This window comes from Lepus europaeus, chromosome 1, assembly GCF_033115175.1.
Source record: "Lepus europaeus isolate LE1 chromosome 1, mLepTim1.pri, whole genome shotgun sequence".
NCBI classification, from domain to species: domain Eukaryota; kingdom Metazoa; phylum Chordata; class Mammalia; order Lagomorpha; family Leporidae; genus Lepus; species Lepus europaeus.
Window position 1 is genome coordinate 181634011 of NC_084827.1, and position 22572 is coordinate 181656582.

The 22572-nt window shown below is 61.9% G+C and overlaps 2 protein-coding genes across 6 annotated transcripts in view; one reads left to right on the plus strand and one right to left on the minus strand.

Annotated features, from left to right (window-relative positions):
- Positions 1–323: 323 nt before the first annotated feature.
- ERFE (erythroferrone) lies at positions 324–8987 on the plus strand. The gene is made up of 8 exons (XM_062193883.1): positions 324–518; positions 2786–2908; positions 3634–3736; positions 4262–4512; positions 4591–4699; positions 4781–4871; positions 5412–5490; positions 6326–8987. The coding sequence occupies exons 1-8, from the start codon at positions 324–326 to the stop codon at positions 6422–6424; spliced, it is 1050 nt and encodes a 349-aa protein (XP_062049867.1). The 3' UTR covers positions 6425–8987.
- The window catches only part of ILKAP (ILK associated serine/threonine phosphatase), a 47918-nt gene continuing 34326 nt past the window's right edge, over positions 8981–22572 (minus strand). For all 5 annotated transcript variants that reach the window (XM_062193880.1, XM_062193879.1, XM_062193878.1 and 2 more), the window contains 3 exons: positions 10929–11048; positions 9408–9489; positions 8981–9233 (listed from right to left, as the gene is read on the minus strand). In XM_062193880.1, coding sequence (XP_062049864.1) covers positions 9093–9233; positions 9408–9489; positions 10929–11048 — 343 coding nt within the window. In that variant the 3' untranslated portion in view covers positions 8981–9092. The remainder of the gene's footprint in view (positions 9234–9407; positions 9490–10928; positions 11049–22572) is intronic.

Here is a 22572-nt window from a genome sequence, read left to right on the forward strand (position 1 = left end):
ACAGGCAGGCGCCGGGCCCAGTGAAGCCGCCCACGGCTAGGGAGCAGGGCTGCCGACTCAACGGGGGGGCTCCGAGAGGGGGGGCCCTAAAGGGGTGCGGTGGGGGGGTCTTGATGGTTTCCCAGCGTGCGGGGAGCCTCCCGGAGCCGGGCCGCAGGCGAGGCGCACCGGACGGCAGGGGGCGCTCAGGCCGCCCGGGGCGAACACGCGCCCCGCCTCGCAGCGCGCGCCGGGGCCGGGAGGGGGCGCTGCGCGGGATTCAAGCGCGTTATAAAGCGCGGACCCGCGGATCCCGGGAAGCCGCGCCCCGAGAAGCCGCCCGCATGGCCCCGGCCCGCCGCCCCGCCGGGGCCCGCTTGCTGCTCGCCTGCGCCGGGCTGCTGGCCGCCGCCGCGGGCCTCGGGTCCCCGGAGCCCCGCGCACCCGCAGGGGGTCGCGCCCTCGAGGAGCCGCCGCCCGCAAACGAGCTGCCCACGGGCCCCGCGGACGGCCGTGCGGAGCCGCCCGCCCGCGCGCCGGTAAGCGCCCGCGCCCGCCCCGAGACCCCGCGTCCGGCACGGGAGCGGCTGGCGCGGGCGGTGTAGACGCAGCCCCGCGCGGGGGTCGCCGCCGTCCGTAGCCTGGACCTTGGCTTGGGGGCGGATCTGGCGAAGCCCCACCAGGCCAGTGGGAAACCCTGCTCCGGGTCCCGAGTAGGGAGCGCCTGTGCGTAAAAGCGTGAGCGCACGCCTGAGCCTGGCTTGGGGTGCAGCTCCCCCGGGACACGAAGTCCTGCCCACCGTCCTGGGGGCCCCGGGGCGGGGCTCTCGTCCAGGGACCTGTGGCCGGCCGCGGGTGAGGGCGGCCCTCCTGGGCTCCTTGCTTTCCAGGCTCGAGGGTGGGGGACGGGACCGCACCCCAGAAGAGCCCTCCGGGGGGTGCAGCCTTTCCGGGTAGGGGGGGAAGGGCTGCCCGGGCCGGGGTCACAGTTCTGAAGATGCCTGGGGGCAGGGCAAAGCCGGGAAGGCTGAGAGCCATGGGCAGGTGAGCCCAGGCCTGTGATGCGGCCGGCCCACCTTGGCTCCGGCTCCCTGCGTTCATGGGATGGCGGCAGAGGGAGGCTCTGCTCCCCTGGGAGACCCCCAGGGGGTTCCCGGCTCCTGGCTTCAGCCTCACCCGCCCCACCTGTTGCAGCTGTTTGGGGACTGAACCAACAGATAGATCTCTGTCTTCCTTTTCTCTAACTCTGCCTTTCAAATAAATTAATACACCTTTAAATACAGACACCCCCCCCACACACACACACACGCACACACACACGCACACAGGCAGCCACACTGGGGAGGGCTGGGGATGTGGAGGCGGCAGGGCTCCCCAAACCCTGCATCCTGTCCCCGCCTCAGCTGCTCCCTGTGGGGGAGGCACTGCCCACCCCCCAAACCACTCAGGCAGGAGGCAGCTGGGCAGCAGGCGTGGCCAGAGGAGGCAGAGGGGACGCTGGTGCTTCCAGCCTTGGCCTTGGCCTTGGGCCTTCTTTAGGGGCCAAGTTGGCACCACAGGCTGCCTCAGACTCCAAGCCTCTTTTCTTTTTAAAAATTGCTATCTGTGTATTTGTTATTTATTTGAAAGGCAGAGAGCCACAGAGAGATCTTCCATCTGCTGGTTCACTCCTCAAATGTCTGTAGCAGCCAGGGCTGGGCCAGGGCCAAGCCCAAGCCAGGAGCCAGGAACTGCATCCGGGTCTCCCACGGGGGTGGCAGGGGCCCAAGCACCTGGGCCATCACCTGCTGTCGTCCCGGGCGCATTAGCAGGGAGCTGCATCGGAAGCGGAGCAGGCAGGACTGGAGCTGGGGCACCTACAGGGGACGCGTGCGTGGCAAGCCGGGGCTTAGCTGGCTGCACCACACCTGCCCCTCTGGCTCCTCTCTGAAGGTACCGCCTGCCGGTGGAGAACTTGGCTGGCCAAGGCAGCTGCCCAGCACCCACCCACACCCCTGACCCGTCCCTGGGGGCCCCCGGCCCACACAATCCCCTTTCCTTCCTCCTGAAAACCACTGGGGTGAGAGTCCATCCCGGCCAGGAGTCCAGCTGAGAGGGTCAGCTCGACAGGCCCATCCTGAGCTGTGTGGGGAATCCTCCCGCCACGGGTTCCCACCAGCGGCACTGAGAGGCTGTGACGTGGCGTCCCCAGTGCCGGTGCCCGTGCAGAGCCACCAGTCGCTGGCCCGGCTGGCCATGCAAGACACAGGGAGCTGCCGATGGGACAGAGCACCCTGGTACTTGGCCCAGCTACGACACCGGAGCCCTCGCTGGCCTGCACATGGGTCAGCAAGCTCCTGGGGTGGCCCTGGGTCTACACCGAGTGGGAAGCACAGGGCCGTGACTCCATCAGCCACCGGCCCGAGACCTCAGCAAGGCCCTCGGCCGGCTTCCTGAGGCTCCCGCTGCCCAGGGAGCCAAACGTGTTTCCCGGAAGCTTCCTCCCACGGGTCGGGCCTCAGCGTGCACGGTAAGAGGCATTTCTGGACGTGCTGGGAAGACGAAGGTGCCGGGCAGACTCGTGGGTCATGACATCTCTCTGGCTCTGGTCCCCCTGCCCGCCCTGGACTGTGACCCTCGGTGGCCCCAAGGCAGGGGCCACCTGTTCCCCAGGAGCCGTCCTCCATAGGCCGGGGTGGGGGCAGGCACCCCTGGGGACAAGGCCGGGCGCTGAAGGCCAGTCCTGCAACGGTCACCCCTGCAGTGCCGCACCTGCTCAGCGGACGCTGGGAGAGGCCAACTGACCTCCCGGCCGCCCGTGTTCCAGGAGCCCCCTGGCGAGCAGGCGCGCGGCGTGGACCCCCGGGACGCCTGGATGCTGTTCGTCAGGCAGAGTGACAAGGGTGTCAACAGCAAGAGGAGCAGCAGGGGCAAGGCCAGGAAGCTCAAGGTGAGCAGAGACCTCGGCCGCCACGGCCCTGGCCACCCTGGGCCAGAGCACACGCTGCCGCCTGCAGGGCCCAGGGCGGGCCTGGCTCCTCCCACTGGCGCTGCTCCTGAATGCCAGGCGGCCCGAGGAGCTCCCTCTCCCCCCCAGGGGGCCCCAGGTGGGCAGCTGCTGCATTCCCACTGGCAGCCTGGGGCCCGGCCTGGGCAGGGACCTGGCACTTGGCCCCGATGGCCGACTCTTGCCGTGAGTCCCCGAGGGCGAGGACTCGACCAGGGCTGTGCGGCCCACACTGGGTGTCAGCACGGGGTCAGCCTCCCCCTGCCTCAGTCTGATTGGAGGGGGAAGGCCAGCTTGGGGCGCACGAGGCAGGGGTGCTAGCTGGGCCATGACCATGACCTTGGTTACCACCTCTGAGCCACCCAGCCCTGCCTCTCGTTCCTCCCTGTGGGGGCTTCCTGGGCTCTGACCCCGCCCAGTGTGGGCTGCTTGGAGGCTGGGCCAGGTGGGCCTAGGGCCAGAGCCAGTCTCCCTGCCTCCAGGACACCCAGAGCAGGGGTGGGTTACAGGCCCCGCCCCACGCCTTGACCCAGGGCCACCCGTCCCAGCAGCCCCCACCTCGCCTCCTGGGAGCTCTGGCCTGCCTCTCAGTGGCAGGAGTGTGGGTAGGAGACGCCCAGTCCCCGCCTGCCTCCTCTGACATCCTCACCACTGAACTCTCCCCGCAGCTTGGCCTGCCAGGGCCCCCCGGGCCTCCCGGCCCCCGAGGGCTCCCAGGCCCCATCATCCCGGGGGAGGCACTGCTGAGGGAGCTACAGCTGCTGCTGAAAGGTAGGGCGTGCACAGCCCGCGTGAGCAGGGCCGGGGAGGGCGTCCCGGGGAGCCCAGGCCCCGCCCCACAGCTGGCTCTGGGCCCTGGGTGAGAAGGCTTTGCAGAAGGTGGGTTCCGCCTCCCCAAGTGCTCAGGGTGCCCGGGCGGCCCTGGGAGTCAGGGAGCACTGCGGGGGCCCCAGGCCCAGCAGTGGGGTCTCTGCTCTGTGGCCAGCTGAGCCGGGACTGAGAGTGTTTTCCGCCTTCTGTCGCACGGCCTGTTCTTTTAAATGCATCACCTGCCCGGGCTGGAAAGCCGCTGTTACTTCCAACGTAGCTGACATGGAGGCCTGGCTTCTTTCCAAAACTCTGGGTCGGCTGGAGGAGGAGGACTGGGTGCCCCGAGCTTCCTGGTAGCCAAGGCTAAGGGAAACAGGAGCAGAATTGGGAAGCAAGGTCCCCCAGGTCCTGCAGGCCGAGGGGGCGGCTCCCACGGACCCAGCAGGCAGGTGTCCCGGCCCACGGCCACCACTCGTCCCGTGCCAGGCGCGGTTCTGCAGCCTTGCCCACGCAGCCCTGGAGGGCCAGCAGCCGCGAGCCCAGCACCGGTCCCTGGCGGCCCTGAGGACGACGAGGACGACAGCGACGGCGAGGCGGGGGGCGTGCTGGCGCTGCTGGCCGCGCCCCTGGCCCTGGGCCCGCGGACGCCGCGCGTGGAGGCCGCCTTCCACTGCCGCCTGCGCCGGGACGCGGCGGTGGAGCGGCGCGCGCTACACGAGCTCGGCGCCTACTACCTGGTGAGGCCGGGGCGCGGGCCGGGGCGCCGGGCACGGGGCGCGGGGCGGGCCCCGGGGTGACGTCTGTGTGCCCCGCAGCCCAACGCCGAGGGCTCCTTTCGGCGCGGCCTGGGCCTGAACCTGACCAGCGGCCAGTACACGGCGCCCGTGGCCGGCTTCTACGCGCTCGCCGCCACGCTGCACGTGGGTGAGCCCCGGGCAGAGGGGGGACCACCCGCCCTCGCCCCCGCAGCCCGCACTTGTGACCACGACCCCGCCTGCCCCGCAGCGCTCGCCGAGCCGCTGAGGCGGGGGGCGCCGCGGCCCCGCGACCGCCTGCGCCTGCTCATCTGCATTGAGTCCCGGTGCCAGAGCAACACGTGAGTGCGCGCCTCCTCCGGGAAGGCCCCTCCGCCCCCGGTGCGCAGGTCCGCGGCTGGGCGCAGGGACTTCCGGGTGCCACCTGGGCCCAGTCCGCCTCCTGCCGCCTCCCTAGGGACCCTCAGCCTCTTGCGGGGTCACTGTCCCGCCCCTCAACCCACCATCACGTCTGTGACTCACTGCTGGGGTCCCCACCGCCCCATCCGGTCTTCGGGATGGCCGCAACTCCCTTCCCCCCATCCCCGGCTGGGAGCCCAGGCGCGGGGACGGGGTGGCATGGGGAGGGTCTGAAACTCTCCAGCCTTTGAGAACGTGGGTTTAGTGGCCCCAGCTGGCTGTGAGCCACACCTGCTGCCTGGGCCCCAACCCCACGTGCACCAGCCAGGTCCCGCTTCCCGTCAGAGGCAGGACTTGGCTTGTCTGGCCTGAGCCTCTCTGCCCCGAGCCCCTGGCTGGCCCAGGGCACGGCGTTGGCTGCTGTGGGCGAGGGTGGTGGGTTGGGGGCGGGGCGAGCCCACCCTCTGTCTGTCCCGGAACAGCGCCCTGGAGGCTGTCGCGGGCTTGGACAGCAGCAGCGAGCTCTTCACCATCTCGGTAAACGGCATCCTGTATCTGCAGGTGTGTTGCGCAGGTCTGGGCATGGCCACGGGGTGACACATGGGGACCGGATCAGTGGGCGCAGCACCCTCAGACTCCAGGGCACCCACGGGCACCAGTGTTGGTCCTGGCAGAGCTGGGCTGCAGGTTCCCATCTCCCCTGAGGACGCCTGGTCCCGTTAACAGCCACTCCCCAAGCACCGCATACCGGACAGGTGCTCAGGGCCACCCCTGGGGGAGGATGTGGAGGTCAGCTCCAAGTGGACATCATGACACCCGGGCCCACTGAGCCGGCAGCAGGCCAGAGCCGGTGTTTCCACCCTGAACCCTCCATGCCCACCTCTCCTGGGAACTCTGGGGATTTGGAGAAGTGACAGGGAAACTGACATAAAGACGGACTTGGCTAAGAACGAGACAGCCAAGTGCAGCTGTGTGCACAGCTCCTGGGTGAGCTGAGCGCTCTGGCGAGCACTGGTGTCCGTCCCCGCCGGCCCGAGTTGACAGCAGGGCCAGGAGGCCAGGCCGTCTGCTCCGGAGCTGGCCCCCTGACTGCGCAAAGGCAGCCAAAGCTCGTGCCCTGTGTGGATCTCGCCAGGTCAGTCCGGGAGTTGCCAGGGGATGTGACGCGGCTGGTGCAGGGACCATGGCTGTGTCATGGCTGGGGCCGGGCCGAGGGGCCAAAGGCCACCCTGCCACCGTGCTAGACCCACACATGGAACTAGAGGACACTGCAGCCCGGGACAGGCCACCTCTGGGCGCTGGCCCACTGAGGGGCTGAGTGGGCGGAGGGACCGCGGCTGACTGGCCCCGGGGTGCACCTGCTGGTCCCCAGGCCTGACGGCGCCCTTGCTCGCAGAAAGGACAGCACACCTCTGTGTTCCTGGACAACGCCAGCGGCTCCCTGCTCACGGTGCGCAGCGGCTCCCACTTCAGTGCCGTCCTCCTGGGCGTGTGAACGGCGCCACAGGCCCCTGCCTCCTGCCCAGCAAACAGAGCGGGGGTCCGAGCGACGGCTAGATGGCGTTAGAGGCCACGTGCAGGAGTGAACCGCCTGGAAACAGCTACACCGGCCACGGCAGCTGAGCCCTGCGACGGCGGCTACGGCCTGTGGAGGAGACAGCGAGCCGGCAGCCCCAGAGCAGAGTCGTGCACCCTGGAGAAGAGGAGCGCTGTGCTCGGAGCACCTGCTGTGTCCCCAGCTGCAGACCTGGCTCCCCCCAGCCTGGGGACAGCTCCCAGAGAGCCTCCGCTCCCTCTGCAGTCCAGTGTCCAGGGACGCATCCTGCAGGTGAGCCGCACCTCCCCAAGCAACAGCCTGGCCTGCCTGGGCTCCTGGGGAACCGGAGCCCTTCGCCGTGAACCCTTGGCACACAGCCTCAGGGACCAGAGGAACCCTGGACGCGGCTGGGGGGCAGACACCAAGACTGGACCTGGCTCCCATCTCCAGCGCATGCAAGACCAACTCGGCACGCTCACCTGGCACAGGCCTTTCCCAGGTGGGAGCCGCTCTGCCCCTCCTCGGTAAATCCTGTCGCAGACAAGGCCCTCAGCTCCCCAGAGCCCTCTCAGAGTCCGCCTCACTCTGGGCCTGTCCACTGGAAAGAGCCGAGCTGTCCCTGTGGATGGGGTCGGCAGCCTGCTGACCAGCTCCTACTGCACGGGCAGGACAGCCTGGCTGGGCCCAGCACGCTCGGGCTGCTTCCTCCCCACCCAGGCGGCCGTGTGGCTCTGAGCTTGGTCAGTGAAGGGACGTGGGGGCGGGCAGAGCTGTCAGCCTGGACCCCCCCAGATTTTCCCCGAGTAGGCAGGGACAAGGACACACACCCGGCCCACACCAAATGGACGGCCGGGAGCTGGGGAGGCAGGGCCTCCCGGGGACCAGGCTTGGGAGAGGCCCCCACCCTTGGTTCCATCCAGAACCAAGCATCTCCCAGCCAAGGGCATCCATAAACTGACCACTCTACACCCTCTGGGCAGGCCTGGCAGGTTCTCGGAACTTGTTCCCACCCTGCCTGGAAGCCGTGGGCTAGCCCAAGTCCTGGCCCAGGTCCTGCCTCCCCGTGCACCTCGATAAGGGGTGCTGTGGCCACTCCCTTCTCTGGATTTCACTTTGTAGCCAGCGGGCAGATAGTCAGAGAAGTTATCTTTACTCTGTTAGAAGCCACATACCCACATATCTCCTTTTTCTCAACTAAGTGTTAAATGGCAACTGACCGAGGTGGTCCCTGGGTGCTGCTGCGGGGGGACATGTGCAGAGCTGACATAGGCAGCTTAGGGCTGTGTCACGGGACGGCACAAAGTCAGCGTTCACGGGGCAGACGCTCTCCTCGGCCCAGGTCCCCTGTGGGCAGGGAGGTCTTGCGGACACTCCTTGAGCCCCCTGGAGGTGACAGGGACCTCCCTGGCGCTCGGGGACGTGAGTCACAGCCTCGCGTGCAGGCCGACCCGGGTTTGCTACAGGCACTGGCTAAATAAACTGTCACATCCCGATTCCGAGGGGCTGAGTCACTTCTCTTGGTGGATGCCACATGGAGGCAGAGGTGGGTGCGTGGCTTCTAACAGCCCTGGCGGGGGCCGCACCAACCTCCCTTTGTTCCCCTTTTCTCCCGGCTTCACACAGTAGGCCCAGAAGGAGGCAGGTCTGCACGCGTGTTTTCCACCACGGTGCTGGCAGCCTGGACCCCAGCGCCACCAACTGGGCGGCCCGGTGATAAGACCGCGGGCATGTGTGTGTGCGCCCGTGTTGGGCAAGGGCCAGTGAACATTACAGAACGGATTCCGTGAAGGCAACTTTTGAGAATCTTACATCATCCTTAGGCAGACAGTTATGCAGACGGACCTGGGGCCGCTTTACCGAGACGGCGACAGCAGGCATGGCTGACGCGCGCGAGCGCTCACGTGCAGAGGTGTCCGAGGCGTCTCCCCAGCAGGCCGGCCGCGCGCTCCTCTGGGCACCACCCCCAGAAGGGCCCCCGTGAACACCCTCCCTGCGGCAGGAAGCCAGCTGCCGCACACCCCCAAAGCAGGAAGCAGGACCTCGGCGGCCTTGTGGCCGGCAGCCGGCACTTGGCCCAGGAGGCGCTTGCCTTCCAGCCAGGGCCCGGAGCCGACAGCTGACCCTATCACCCCAGCCCTTCACCGTTTCCCGTGGAGGTGCATGCTGTTAGCTGCTCACCCATGGGTGGGTCTGCTGGCCGGCCTGGGCCCTGTCGTGCGACGTCGCCAACAGTGTGTGTGTGAAGACGGAAGGGGAGCACAAGGTCCCCAAAACCCTGGGTGAGGCCCCAGCCTCGTCCCTGGCGACGTCAGCCTGGCCTCCTTTCCGCGGCCCGTCAGAGGGCTGTGGAAGCACAGGCCGCTCCGCCCACAGCACACAGGCCCAGCAGCGGTGTGCGTCCCGCCCAGGCGCCCGCACGGCCTCCAGGAGGCAAGGCCAGAGCAGCCTCGGAAGCAGACACATCCGACCTCGGAATCCTCGCTCCTCACAGCACAGGCAGGGGATTCACAGGACTAGGGAGGGAAAAAGAAAGCAGCCTTTATTTACAACCACGGGCGCCCGCAGGACACAGAACACAATGAGCACGCACACGGGAGGAGCACGCGTGCCCCGGCCGCGCGGGGCCTCACGGCCCTACCCGCACCACCATCACGGTGACGTTGTCGGCGGAGCCGCGCTGCACCGCCTTGCTGGCCAGCCTGTTGCAGGCAGCTTCATAGCGGACGTCCACGGCGGGCCTGCCTTCCCGGCTCTGTATCTTCTCGTCCTGCCAGGCGGGAGAGGGGCCTGTCACCTCCTGTGGCACCGTGGCCACGAGAGACAGACAGCCCTGGGCACAGGTCCCACCAAAACAGCCCCCGGCTGCCCCCGCGAGGACCCGGGCCTCAGAACTTGACAGAAGGTGTGGTGGAGACAGAGGACCCCCTCCGAGACCGCCTACCTCAAGGCAGGACAAGATGAAGTTCACGGCTTCTTCCGGAGTGAAGACCTTGAAGAGCCCGTCACAGGCCAGCAAGATGAACCTGCGGCGCCAGGATGAGAGAGGAGGTGTTAGCAGGAGCTCTGTAAAAACCGGACGGCCTGGAGGTGGGGGCAGAATAAGCACCTGTCCAATTCTCAGACGGAAGTAAAATAAATATTTTCCAGTTACTCGGGGCTAAGATTTGTTTTACATGAAAACCGGGAGCGCGCTTCCCTTCACCCCCCTTCCTCCGCCATCAGGTGCTGCGAGGTCCGACTCCCTCGAGAAATCACCGACTGAAGACGCGGCGTCCGGGTTTCGTCCACTGACCTGGTGGCACCACCTGCCTGCTGTCACCTCCCAGAGGCGCAGGGCTGAGGGGGCGCGCTGGGACGCTGTGTGCGGGTCCAAGACCCAGAGCAGACACGCGTCCACCGCCTGTGCACACCCTGCCACTCGGAATGGCTCTGGGCCAGCTTTCTTCCCTCCCGTAGTGCCCATGTCCTGGGGGGCGTCCAGCCAGCCAGCACTCACTCGGCACACGGGCTTGTGGTGGGGTCGAGTGCCAGCAGAGCCCTGCCCCTGCTGCTGCCCTGACAGGCCCTGAACGAGTCCCGTGGCCTGCGAAGGCACCGTGGACAAAGCCCGGGCGCTGGGCAGACAGCTCTCCTGCGGGAAACACGTGCCAGCCTGCGGGAAGGCAGGAGCGCGGACCGCTGCGGCAGGTGGGGAACAAAGGAGAGGGCACTCTGCTCCCCACCGACAGCCTGGGGCAGAGACCCCCAGTGTGGCAGTGTCGCCGCTGCCCTCACCCCTCCAATCAGCCCGAGTGCGGTTTCCTGAGCCGCCTGCAGGGTTCTCCTGCACCTTAGCTGCGGACATCTGTCCACAGGTCGCCCTGGCCTCGCAGCCCAGGCCTGAGCCTGCCGGGCTGCACTGTCCCCGTCTCAGACACGCAGGACACAAGACCCCGACTGCGGGGTCGGCCTCTCTCAGTTCTGCCTGGAAACCAGCCCCGATTCTCCACCAATCATGAGCTTGTTCAAACTTCAGCCTGGAACCAGGAGTCCTTCACCCTCTGTCCCCACAGTGCCCTGCCACCGTGTCCCATCTCCCCCGTCCTCCAAGCCCCTGAACTGCTTCCTGGTGCGCGCCTGGCCAGGCTGTTTCACCCTGCCACCTGTCTGCTTGGTGTGGTCCCCTCTGCCAGGAAGCCCAGCCCCGTTCTCCAGGAGGGACAACCCCTCCCCACCGCCACAGCCCCCAGAGCACCCCACATTCCTATATAGGACCGACCTGGCTGCCCCTGCCCATCCCCTGTGCGACCCCTACCACTGTGGGCCTCACCAGAGGGGACTGTATTCTATCGCTCTCTGCTCCCCAGTGCCCAAGACATGGCCATCCTCTCCACACACACACACACACACACACACCCAGCAGGGGCTCAGGGTCACAGACACACCGCGTACACGCACTCCTGTGCTAGGGTAGGGTGATTACCTGTCATTGGGCGTCAGTTGGCAGCGTCTGATATCTGGCACAGATGTGACCCCACAGCGCTTGTACTGCCCGTCTCCAATGGAACGAGACACCTCTAGCACACCCAGGACACGCCCATCCCTAAAACGGGAAAAGTGTCAGATTCCATGTGATAGATCATGGGTCCAGGGCACATAACCTCATGAGAGCACTAACCGGGAGTCACAGACGTGGGCTGGGACCCCACGTCTGCCGGCTCGTCACTGCCACCCGCGGGAGGAGGAGCGCCCAGTCCGACAGCTCTGGCAGCAGCTCGCCTGCCGCAGCACCAGGCCCAACCCAAGGTGGACAGAGGGCCTGCGCGAGGTTTGTCTAAAGCTCCTCAAGTGATTCCAGCAGGCAGCCAGGATTAAGAACCGCTGGAATATGGCCGGCGCCGTGGCTCACTTGGCTAATCCTCCGCCTACGGCGCCGGCACACCGGGTTCTAGTCCCGGTCGGGGCGCCAGATTCTGTCCCGGTTGCTCCTCTTCCAGGCCAGCTCTCTGCTGTGGCCCGGGAGGGCAGTGGAGGATGGCCCAAGTGCTTGGGCCCTGCACCCGCATGGGAGACCAGGAGAAGCACCTGGCTCCTGGCTTCGGATCGGCACAGCGCGCTGGCCGTAGTGGCCATTTAGGGGGTGAACCAACGAAAGGAAGACCTTTCTCTCTGTCTCTAACTCTGCCTGTCAAAAAAAAAAAAAAAAAGAACTGCAGGAACAAGGACCAGCGTCGTGCAGGGGTTAAGTCGCCACCTGCAGTGCTGGCATCCCGTATCAGCGTGCTGGTTCACGCTCTGGCTGCCCGCTTCTGATCTGGCTTCCTGTTAACATGCCCAAGAAGGCGTGGAAGGTGGCCCCTGCCGCTTCTGTGGGAGACCAGGACGGAGCTCCTGGCTCTCGGCTTCAGCTTGGCCCAGACCTGGCTGTTGCAGCCATGTGTGCAATGAGCCAGTAAATGGAAGAGCAGTCTCCGTTTCTCCATTCCTGTTTTTCTAAATGAAGAAATGAACAGCTGGAACGAGGGATGTTTTGCGCTTCAGTCTAACTGGATTTGGGACGACACCAAGATGGCTACTGCTAGACTCAAGGCACACTTCTCTCTGGGCAGCTACAGGGCCGACTTAGTGTCCACACGAACGACAGCCCGTGCACAGCGTCAGAGGCGGACAGGAGAGGGGAGGCGGCGGGAGACATACGGCACAGTCCTACTGCCGGGGAGCAGCCTCCTGTGCCCACGACGGCTCAGGTCCGGCCAGCACATACTGCCCTGCCCTCAGCCCTCATCTGTAAAACCAGGAAAGAGGTGTGAGAGCGCGTGTGTGTGGAGGTGCGGAACTGCTAACCCGGGAGCTCTGCAGGCGGTGTGACGGGTGCCACGGCAGGAGCTACACCTGGGCCTGGGCTGCTGGCCTGCAGGCGGACCTGCACCTGTGCCCGGGCCCCTCTCAGAGACTCACGGTCAGCTGCTGTCCTGCTGGCCTCTGTGAAAATCAGCATGTGGTAGCACACAAAGTACTACACAGCCAGAGGGCGCATGAGGCACACAGGGACAAAGGAAGACTGACGAGCGATGGGGCTGCCAGCTTTAGGGCAGCCCGAAGTCCAAAGACGAGCTGACGCCAACAGAGTTCCTCCTCAGTGTGCAGTGACCAGGTGCCGTGCCCGTCATGACCCCTCAGCGCTGGCAGGTCCCAGAAGACCGAGTTACCACCAGCAACGCCAGTACAGCCAAAGTGAGTGTGGGAGACACAGGACTCACTAGGCTGAGCGAGGACAACCTGCACCCGCCTGCTTCCCCGAAACTGATCCCCGTTCCAGAAGAGGCAGGGCCTCCCTCCCCGGGCAGGCAGAGTAACAGCAGAGGCTGGGCCTCCCTCCCTCCCCGGGCAGGCAGAGTAACAGCAGAGGCAGGGCCTCCCTCCCTCCCCGGGCAGGCAGAGTAACAGCAGAGGCAGGGCTTCCCTCCCTCCCCGGGCAGGCAGAGTAACAGCAGAGGCCGGGCCTCCCTCCCCGGGCAGGCAGAGTAACAGCAGAGGCCGGGCCTCCCTCCCTCCCCGGGCAGGCAGAGTAACAGCAGAGGCAGGGCCTCCCTCCCTCCCCGGGCAGGCAGAGTAACAGCAGAGGCAGGGCCTCCCTCCCTCCCCGGGCAGGCAGAGTAACAGCAGAGGCCGGGCCTCCCTCCCTCCCCGGGCAGGCAGAGTAACAGCAGAGGCAGGGCTTCCCTCCCTCCCCGGGCAGGCAGAGTAACAGCAGAGGCCAGGCCTCCCTCCCCGGGCAGGCAGAGTAACAGCAGAGGCCGGGCCTCCCTCCCCGGGCAGGCAGAGTAACAGCAGAGGCCGGGCCTCCCTCCCCGGGCAGGCAGAGTAACAGCAGAGGCAGGGCCTCCCTCCCCGGGCAGTCAGAGTAACAGCAGAGGCAGGGCCTCCCTCCCCGGGCAGTCAGAGTAACAGCAGAGGCAGGGCCTCCCTCCCCGGGCAGTCAGAGTAACAGCAGAGGCAGGGCCTCCCTCCCCGGGCAGTCAGAGTAACAGCAGAGGCAGGGCCTCCCTCCCTCCCCGGGCAGGCAGAGTAACAGCAGAGGCAGGGCCTCCCTCCCTCCCTCCCCGGGCAGGCAGAGTAACAGCAGAGGCAGGGCCTCCCTCCCTCCCCGGGCAGGCAGAGTAACAGCAGAGGCAGGGCCTCCCTCCCTCCCCGGGCAGGCAGAGTAACAGCAGAGGCAGGGCCTCCCTCCCTCCCCGGGCAGGCAGAGTAACAGCAGAGGCAGGACTCCCTCCCCGGGCAATTCAGCAGTGGGCAGAACATGGCTCTGGGGAAGCCCATCCATCAGAAATACCTGTGTTCGGACATGGCCAGCCGGCCTCATGCTGTGCCTCCATCCAAGGCAGTGTGATCCAGGACGTGAACACGCAAATGCCATTCAGCTCAACAGAAGCAAAGCAGGGCCCTAGCTCCAAGCACTGCACGGTGTCACCCCTGCATCTGGTCAATTTTCAGTGAAAATTCAAAAGGACAACTACAGACCAGGCTTTGCTCACCAGGCCCCAGTGGCCCCAGACTTCCCAGCCTGCTTCATCAGTTTTTCTAGAACTCTCTCTAGAGTGTACTAGCATGTTTGCTAGCACTCTTTCCGGCGTGTACTCACCTCTAACAAAGTCTGCGCCTATGGACACAACAGACGTCGTATGCTCAGAGCAGCCTCTTCCCAACAAATCGTTGGGAATTTATTCTCCTTCCCCTACCTGCAGAGTTTCTCTCCCAGAATCACAATTCTTTGTAGGAAGTGGCTTTTTTTTTAATTAAAGTGTTTTTTTTTTTTTTTTTTTTTTTTTTTTTTAATTTGAGTGACGGAGAGGGAGATCTTCCATCTGCTAGTTTACTCCCAAGCCAAAGCCAGGAACCTGGAACTCCATCCACTACTTGGGCTGTCTACTGCTTTCCCAAGTGCATTTGCAGGGAGCTGGGTGGGAGACAGAGCAGCCAGGACTCACAGGTGCTTCGATATGGGATGCTGCCATTGTAGGCCTCATTGTAATTCACTGTACCACAAAGCCAGCCCCTTGGAAGTGGCTTTTACAGACTTTTTTTTTTTGGACAGGCAGAGTTAGAGAGAGACAGAGAGAAAGGTCTTCCTTCTGTTGGTTCACCCCCTAAATGGCCACTACGGCTGGCGCACTGCGCCAATCCGAAGCCAGGAGCCAGGTGCTTCCTCCTGGTCTCCCATGCGGGTGCAGTGCCCAAGCACTCGGGCCATCCTCCGCTGCCCTCCTGGGCCACAGCAGAGAGCTGGAAGAGGAGCAACTGGGACAGAATCCGGCGCCCCAACCGGGGTAAGAACCCGGGGTGCCGGCGCCGCAGGCGGAGGATTAGCCAAGTGAGCTGCGGCGCTGGCCTTTATAGACATTTAATCTTAATTTTCATTAATTAGAGAGACACACAGATCTTTCATCTGCTGGTTCACCCCCCTAATGCCTGCAACATCAGGGCCAGGCCAGGCCAGGCCAGAGCCATGAGTGGAGAACGGAATCTGGACCCCCCATGTGGGTGGCAGGGTCTCAGCTACTTGAGCCTGCCAGCGTGCACGTGAGCACAGAGCTAGAATCAGAAGTGGAGCTGGGAGTCAAACCCAGGCACCCCAGTAAGGAATGTGGGGGCCCCACACTGCAGTGCCAATCACCGGCCCCAGGAGTGGCTTTGAAGTCCCAGCTGCCAGGCCAGTCTGCCCATCCCCGGGAGTCAGCCTCATCAGGATGGGCCTCCTGCCCCACCTCATTTCTCTTCTGTCGTCACCTGCCAATCACAAGCTCAGATCTCAGCCTTTATCCCCGTATCTGCTACCATTCTCTCTTCACAATCAGATTTTGTGACTTCATCCGGCTGCTAAGAAAAGCAAGACTCACTCCTCCAGCAGAGAGTAAAAGCAGGCCCTCACTGCTCTCGCTGAGGAGAACATCTGGGCGGGGCTGGGGCTGGAACCCCAAATCCAGTGTGTTAATATGAGGGTGCTACAGAGGACCCACAGGGGTGATTCCCAGACTGTTTCTTTTAGCTATGAGTCTTGGATTTGACCAAGTTCTAGGCATACACCACTGACATACCAGGGTCCTTCAAAATGTAGAAAAACGCAATTAAAAGCTAAGCTTATTTTGGTGCAAAATTGTATTAGCTCCATGCAGTTTTTCGCAATGTGCACTTGACATGACCTTTCTGAAGACCCTTCGTGCATGGTCCTGCAAGGGCTTCAAACTTTCCTTGCACTAAAATAAAATGATCTTGTCATTCTACGTCAACAAACATCCTAAGTACCCTCATCTGAGGTTCAAATCTCAATGCTGTCTGCAGCCTCCCTGACCCTTACCTTCCCGGAGGGATTCAGTGTCACAGGCAGTAACCAGTGTAGCAAGGCAGGGAAAATAGAATACATAGGTAGATCTGCTTGTTTGGGCCGGGGGTGGGGGCCCTCGGAGAACAAGATCAGGAAATAGGGTAAACGGGGACAGCAGAGAGCAGGGCGCCTACGTGTGCTCACTCAGCTCAGACTGTGAACCGTGTACTAAGGCGCACTTCATCCTTACATGGCGATACAATGAACCTACAATTCACCACCTTACTTGTCAGTCAGTGCAGAGTTCAGCGGCACAAAGTGCGCTCACACCGCTGTGCAACCGCCGCCCCATCTCCACAACCTCTCATCTTCCCAGGTTCCAAATGTCCCCATTACACACCGACTCCCCGCTCCCCTTCCCTGTACCCCCACCCCACGTTCTGTCCCCATTACACACCGACTCCCCGTCCCCTTCCCCGATACTCTCACCCCACGTTCTGTCCCCATTACACACCGACTCCCCGCTCCCCTTCCCCGATACCCCCTCCCCACGTTCTGTCCCCATTACACACCGACTCCCCGCTTCCCTTCCCTGCACCCCCACCCCACGTTCTGTCCCCATTACACACCGACTCCCGCTCCCCTTCCCTGCACCCCCACCCACGTTCTGTCCCCATTACACACCGATTCCCATCCCCTTTCCGGTACTCTCACCCCACGTTCTGTCCCATTACACACTGATTCCCTGTCCCCTTCCCCACACCCCACCCACGTTCTGTCCCCATTACACACCGACTCCCCGTCCCTTTCCCGGTACCCCCACCCCACGTTCTGTCCCCATTACACACCGATTCCCCATCCCCTTTCCCGGTACCCCCTCCCCACGTTCTGTCCCCATTACATACCAACTCCCCGTCCCCTTCCCTGCACCCCCCACCCCATGTTCTGTCCCCATTACACACCGACTCCCCGCTCCCCTTCCCTGCACCCCCACCCCACGTTCTGTCCCCATTACACACCGATTCCCCATCCCCTTTCCCGGTACCCCCTCCCCACGTTCTGTCCCCATTACACACCAACTCCCCGTCCCCCTTCCCTGCACCCCCACCCCACGTTCTGTCCCCATTACACACCGACTCCCCGCTCCCCTTCCCTGCACCCCCACCCCACGTTCTGTCCCCATTACACACTGATTCCCCGTCCCCTTCCCCGATACTCTCACCCCACGTTCTGTCCCATTACACACCGATTCCCTGTCCCCTTCCCCACACCCCCACCCCACGTTCTGTCCCATTACACACCGATTCCCTGTCCCCTTCCCCACACCCCACCCCACGTTCTGTCCCCATTTACACACCGACTCCCCGTCCCCTTTCCCGGTACCCCCACCCCACGTTCTGTCCCCATTACACACCGATTCCCCATCCCCTTTCCCGGTACCCCCTCCCCACGTTCTGTCCCCATTACACACCGATTCCCATCCCCTTCCCCGATACTCTCACCCCACGTTCTGTCCCCATTACACACCGACTCCCCGCTCCCCTTCCCTGCACCCCCACCCCACGTTCTGTCCCATTACACACCGATTCCCCATCCCCTTTCCCGGTACCCCCTCCCCACGTTCTGTCCCCATTACACACCGATTCCCCATCCCCTTTCCCGGTACCCCCTCCCCACGTTCTGTCCCCATTACACACCGATTCCCCATCCCCTTTCCCGGTACCCCCACCCCACGTTCTGTCCCCATTACACACCGACTCCCCGCTCCCTTCCCCCACACCCCCACCCCACATTCTGTCCCCATTTACACACCGACTCCCCGCTCCCCTTCCCTGTACCCCCACCCCACGTTCTGTCCCCATTACACACCGATTCCCTGTCCCCTTTTCCCGGTACCCCCACCCTATGTTCTGTCCCCATTACACACCGATTCCCTGTCCCCTTCCTGCACCCCCACCCCACGTTCTGTCCCCATTACACACCGATTCCCCATCCCCTTTCCCGGTACCCCCACCCCACGTTCTGTCCCATTACACACCGATTCACTGTCCCCTTCCCCCACACCCCCACCCCACGGTTCTGTCCCCATTACACACCGATTCCCCATCCCCTTTCCCCGGTACCCCACCACCCACGTTCTGTCCCCATTACACACCGACTCCCCGCTCCCCTTCCCCCACACCCCCCACCCCACATTCTGTCCCCATTACACACCGACTCCCCGCTCCCCTTCCCCCACACCCCCACCCCACATTCTGTCCCCATTACACACCGACTCCCCGGCCCCCCTTCCCCCGGCACCCATTAAACACTGACGTTCTGTCCCCATTAACACTGACTCCTCGAGGCACATCAATGGGGTGGAATCACACGGTGATTTTATTTCGGACTCGCTGATTTTACTTCCATCATGGCGGCCTCAAAACTCATCCACACTGCACCACGTGTACGAATGGCTCCGGAGAGCGGCATGAGCTCCCGCCGTGTGGACAGACCTCACTCTGCTCACGCACTCCTCAGTCAGTGGACACTGGTTGTTTCTCCCTTTGCCTACTGTAAACATGCTGCTGTGAGCGTGGATTGTAAAACCATCTTTTCTAGTCCCTGCTTTCAGCGCTTTGGGGTATACAGCCAGAAATGGAATTTCTAGGACATAATGATAATTAAAATATATATTTTTTACATTTGAGAGAGAGTGAATGAGCTCTGACCCACTGATTCTCTCCCCAAATGCCTACAACAACTAGGGCAGGGCTGGCTGGGCTGGGCTGAGGGTGGGGACCTGGCTGGGACCACAGCCCAGAGCAGGACCTCAACCCAGGTCCCAACTACTCAAGCCTACACTATGCCCCCAGGGTGTGCAGTGGCAGGAAACTGGAGTGCCAAGAATTGAACCCAGGAGCTCTGATGTGGGACTCGGGCACCTTAACTCGTGCCCAGACTGTCAGGCTGAACGCCCCTCCCCCACGTGGTGATTCTATGTCAGAGTCTGAGGAATTGCCACGCTTTTTCCACAGCAACTGCACCACTTTACAGTCCCGTTAGCAATGCACAGGGGTTCCAATTTCTCCATGTAATTGATAAAGGAAAAAAAGCCCTAATATATAAAAAATTGTAATAATGATAATAACCGAACAATGAAAATGATTACTTAACCTTTGCACACAATAGTGACAGCACATCTTTCAAAAAATTGTTTTCAATTTATTTTCATTTTATTTGAAAGGAACAGATATAGAGAGACAGAGACAGAGACACAGATAGATATTTTCCATCCACTGGTCTGGTCCTCAAATGCCCACAGCACTGGGGCTGGACCTCGCCAAAGCTGGGAGCCCAGAACTCAGTCCAGGTCTCCCACGTTGGGGGCAGGCACTAAAGTACTGAGCCATCACTTGCTGCCTCCCAGGGCGTCCATCAGCGGGGAGCTGGACTGGAGCAGAGTGGGGGCTCGGACCCAGGCCCTCCGACATGGGACGTGGGCATCCCTGGCAGGGTGCTAACTGCTGCACCAACGCCCACCCCTGAGATACATTCCAAGGGCAAGAGAACAGGAAGGAACATTTCAAATCACAAACAGTGGTAATTCTGACACTGTAATTTTTACACCATTTTGACAAATACACTAAATTATCAGGAACCAAGATTTTTAGCATAAAAGAGCCACAAATACTAACTCAGAGAAGTTCTGAGAAAGGCCTATAACGTTAATTCTGAGTAAGACAGCCATCTGGGGTGGGTGTTCGGTACAGCAATGAGGTTGCCATTAGGGACACCCACATCTCACAGGTCTGGGTTCCAGCCCTGGCTATGTTTCCCATTCCAGCTTCCTGCTACCACACACTCTGGGAGGCAGCAGGTGACAGCTCACCTCAGATCCTTACCATCCAAGTGGGAGGCCTGGATTGAGTCCTTAGCTCCTGGCTTTGGCCTGGCCCAGTTCTGGCCGTTACAGGCATTTAGGGAGTAAACCAGTGAATGTGAGATCTCCCTCTCTCTGCCTTTCAAATAATAAATAACTTTTATTTATTTATTTATTTTTTTGACAGGTAGAGTGGACAGTGAGAGAGAGACAGAGAAAGGTCTTCCTTTGCCGTTGGTTCACCCTCCAATGGCCGCTGCGGCCGGCGCACAGCGCTGATCCGAAGCCAGGAGCCAGGTGCTTCTCCTGGTCTCCCATGCGGGTGCAGGGCCCAAGCACTTGGCCATCCTCCACTGCCTTCCCGGGCCATAGCAGAGAGCTGGCCTGGAAGAGGGGCAACCGGGATAGAATCCGGCACCCCAACCGGGACTAGAACCCGGTGTGCCGGCGCCGCAGGTGGAGGATTAGCCTGTTAAGCTACGGTGCCGGCTATAAATAAATTTTTTTAAAAAAAGGAAAAGAAATAGCCAGCTGAGCATGCAGTTTTTAAAAAATTTATTTATTTGAGAGGTAAAGTTCCAGACAGTGAGGGGAGAGACAGAGAAAGGTTTTCCATCCACTGGTTCACTCCCTAAATGGGTGCAATGGCAGGAGCTTAGCCGATCCAAAGCCAGGAGCCAGGAGCTTCTTCCCAGTTTCCCATGCGGGTACAGGGGCCCAAAGACCTGGGCCATCTTCCACTGCTTTCCCAGGCCACAGCAGAGAGCTGGGTCGGAAATGGAGCAGCCGGGACTCGAACCGGTGCCCATATGGGATGCCGGCATCACAGGCGGAGGATTAACCTACTGCACCACAACACTGGCCCCAAAGCATACACTTTAAAATGTGTGCTTCCGAGTGCCATCTGTCACTGACTAGGCACAGAATTAATGATACTCCAGTTGAAATGAGCAACCCCAGCACGCAGACTCTGGTTATTACAGATTAGCCCAAGGGACAGGCACTTGGTCTAGCAGGTGAGATTTTCTACATCAGGGTACTCTGGGTTGATACTCAGGTTTGGCTCCTCACTGCAGCTTCCTACTAATGCGTGCCCTGGAGATAGCAGGTGATCATGTAGTTGGGTTCCTGCCACCCACATGGGAGACCTGGATTGCACTCCTGGCTGCTGGCTTCAGCACCCCAGCCAACACAGGCATTTGAGAATGAACCAGCAAATGACAATGCTGTCTCGCTCTCTCTGCCTGTCAAATAAACAAATACACACACAAACACACACACACACGATTAACCCAAACATGAAAAGGTCACTGGACTAGCCTGAAGAAGCTTCCACTGGCCACATCTTGGATAATGTGGGCAGCAGGCCGGCGCCACGGCTCAATAGGCTAATCCTCCGCCTGCGGCGCCGGCACCCAGGGTTCTAGTCCCAGTTGGGGTGCCAGATTCTGTCCTGGTTGCTCCTCTTCCAGTCCAGCTCTCTGCTATGGCCCGGGAGTGCAGTGGAGGATGGCTCAGGTGCTTGGGCCCTGCACCCCATGGGAGACCAGGAAGAAGCACCTGGCTCCTGCCATCGGATCAGCGCGGTGCACCGGCCGCGGCGGCCATTGGAAAGTGAATCAACGGCAAAAGGAAGACCTTTCTCTCTGTCTCTCTCTCTCTCACTGTCCACTCTGCCTGTCAAAAGAAAAAAAATGTGGGCAGCAGAAAACACCACAGTGCTGTGATTGGAATCAGCCATGTGGGGCCAGCGCCGTGGTGTAGCAAGTTCAGCCTCTACCTGCAATGCCTGCATCCCATATGGGCGCCAGTTCAAGACCCAGCTGCTCCACCTCTGGTCCAGCTCCCTGCTAATGTGCCTGGGAAAGCAGTGGAAGATGGCCCCGTGCATGGACCCCCGCAGGGACACTGGAGACCTGGAAGAAGCTCCTGGCTCCCGGTTTTGGATCGGCACAGCTCTGGCCATTGTGGCCATTTGGAGAGTGAACCAGGGATGAAAAAATCAATCTCTCTCTCTCCCTCCTCCTCCTTGTCTCTGTAACTTTGCCTTTCAAATAAATAAAAAATAAATGTTTAAAAAAACAAACAGAGTCAGCTCAGCATACTGAGTACATGAAGCCCACTCGTCCACAGTGACTCTCGGGGTAAGGAAACAAGGGGAGAAGCAGAGGGTAAGGGCGAACTCCGGTCTCCACAACAGAGGACATTTTACTTTGCAAACTACAGCTTTTTCAGAAGTACCGTGTTTACCCCTATCAGGGAGGGAGGAGAACAGGAAAACCCTCCTTTGTCATCCCTAATGAAGCAAGGAGCACGAATGGAAACAACGTGCCCAGGTAGCACAGTGCACTCCCACATGACCTACTCTCGCACAGGGAGACACGAAGCCACCCATGTGCTGGGACTCCTGCGCCCGGTGGTGATGTCACCTGCACCTACACAAGCTGGGGTCTCAAGTGTACAGTGTCAGGGCGGGCACTGTGAGGCAGTGGGCTAAGCTTCTGTCCGTGGTGCCAGCATCCCATACAGGCGCCGGTCCTAGTCCCGGCTGCTCCTCTTCCGATCCAGCTCTCTGCCGTGGCCTGGGAAAGCAGTGGAGGAGGGCCCTAGTGCTTGGGCCCTGCACCCATGTAGGAGACCTGAAGGAGGCTCCTGGTTCCGTTGTGACCATTTGGGGAGTGAACCAGCGGATGGAACCTTTCTCTGTTTCTCCCTCTGTCTGTAATTCTCTCTCTCAAAGAAATCAATCTTATATATATAGAAAAGTATATAGCATCTCCCATAAAACTTTCTTTTTTTTTGACAGGCAGAGTGGACAGTGAGAGAGAGACAGAGAGAAAGGTCTTCCTTTGCCGTTGGTTAACCCTCCAATGGCCGCTGTGGCCGGCGCACTGCGCTGATCTGAAACCAAGAGCCAGGTGCTTCTCCTGGTCTCCCATGCGG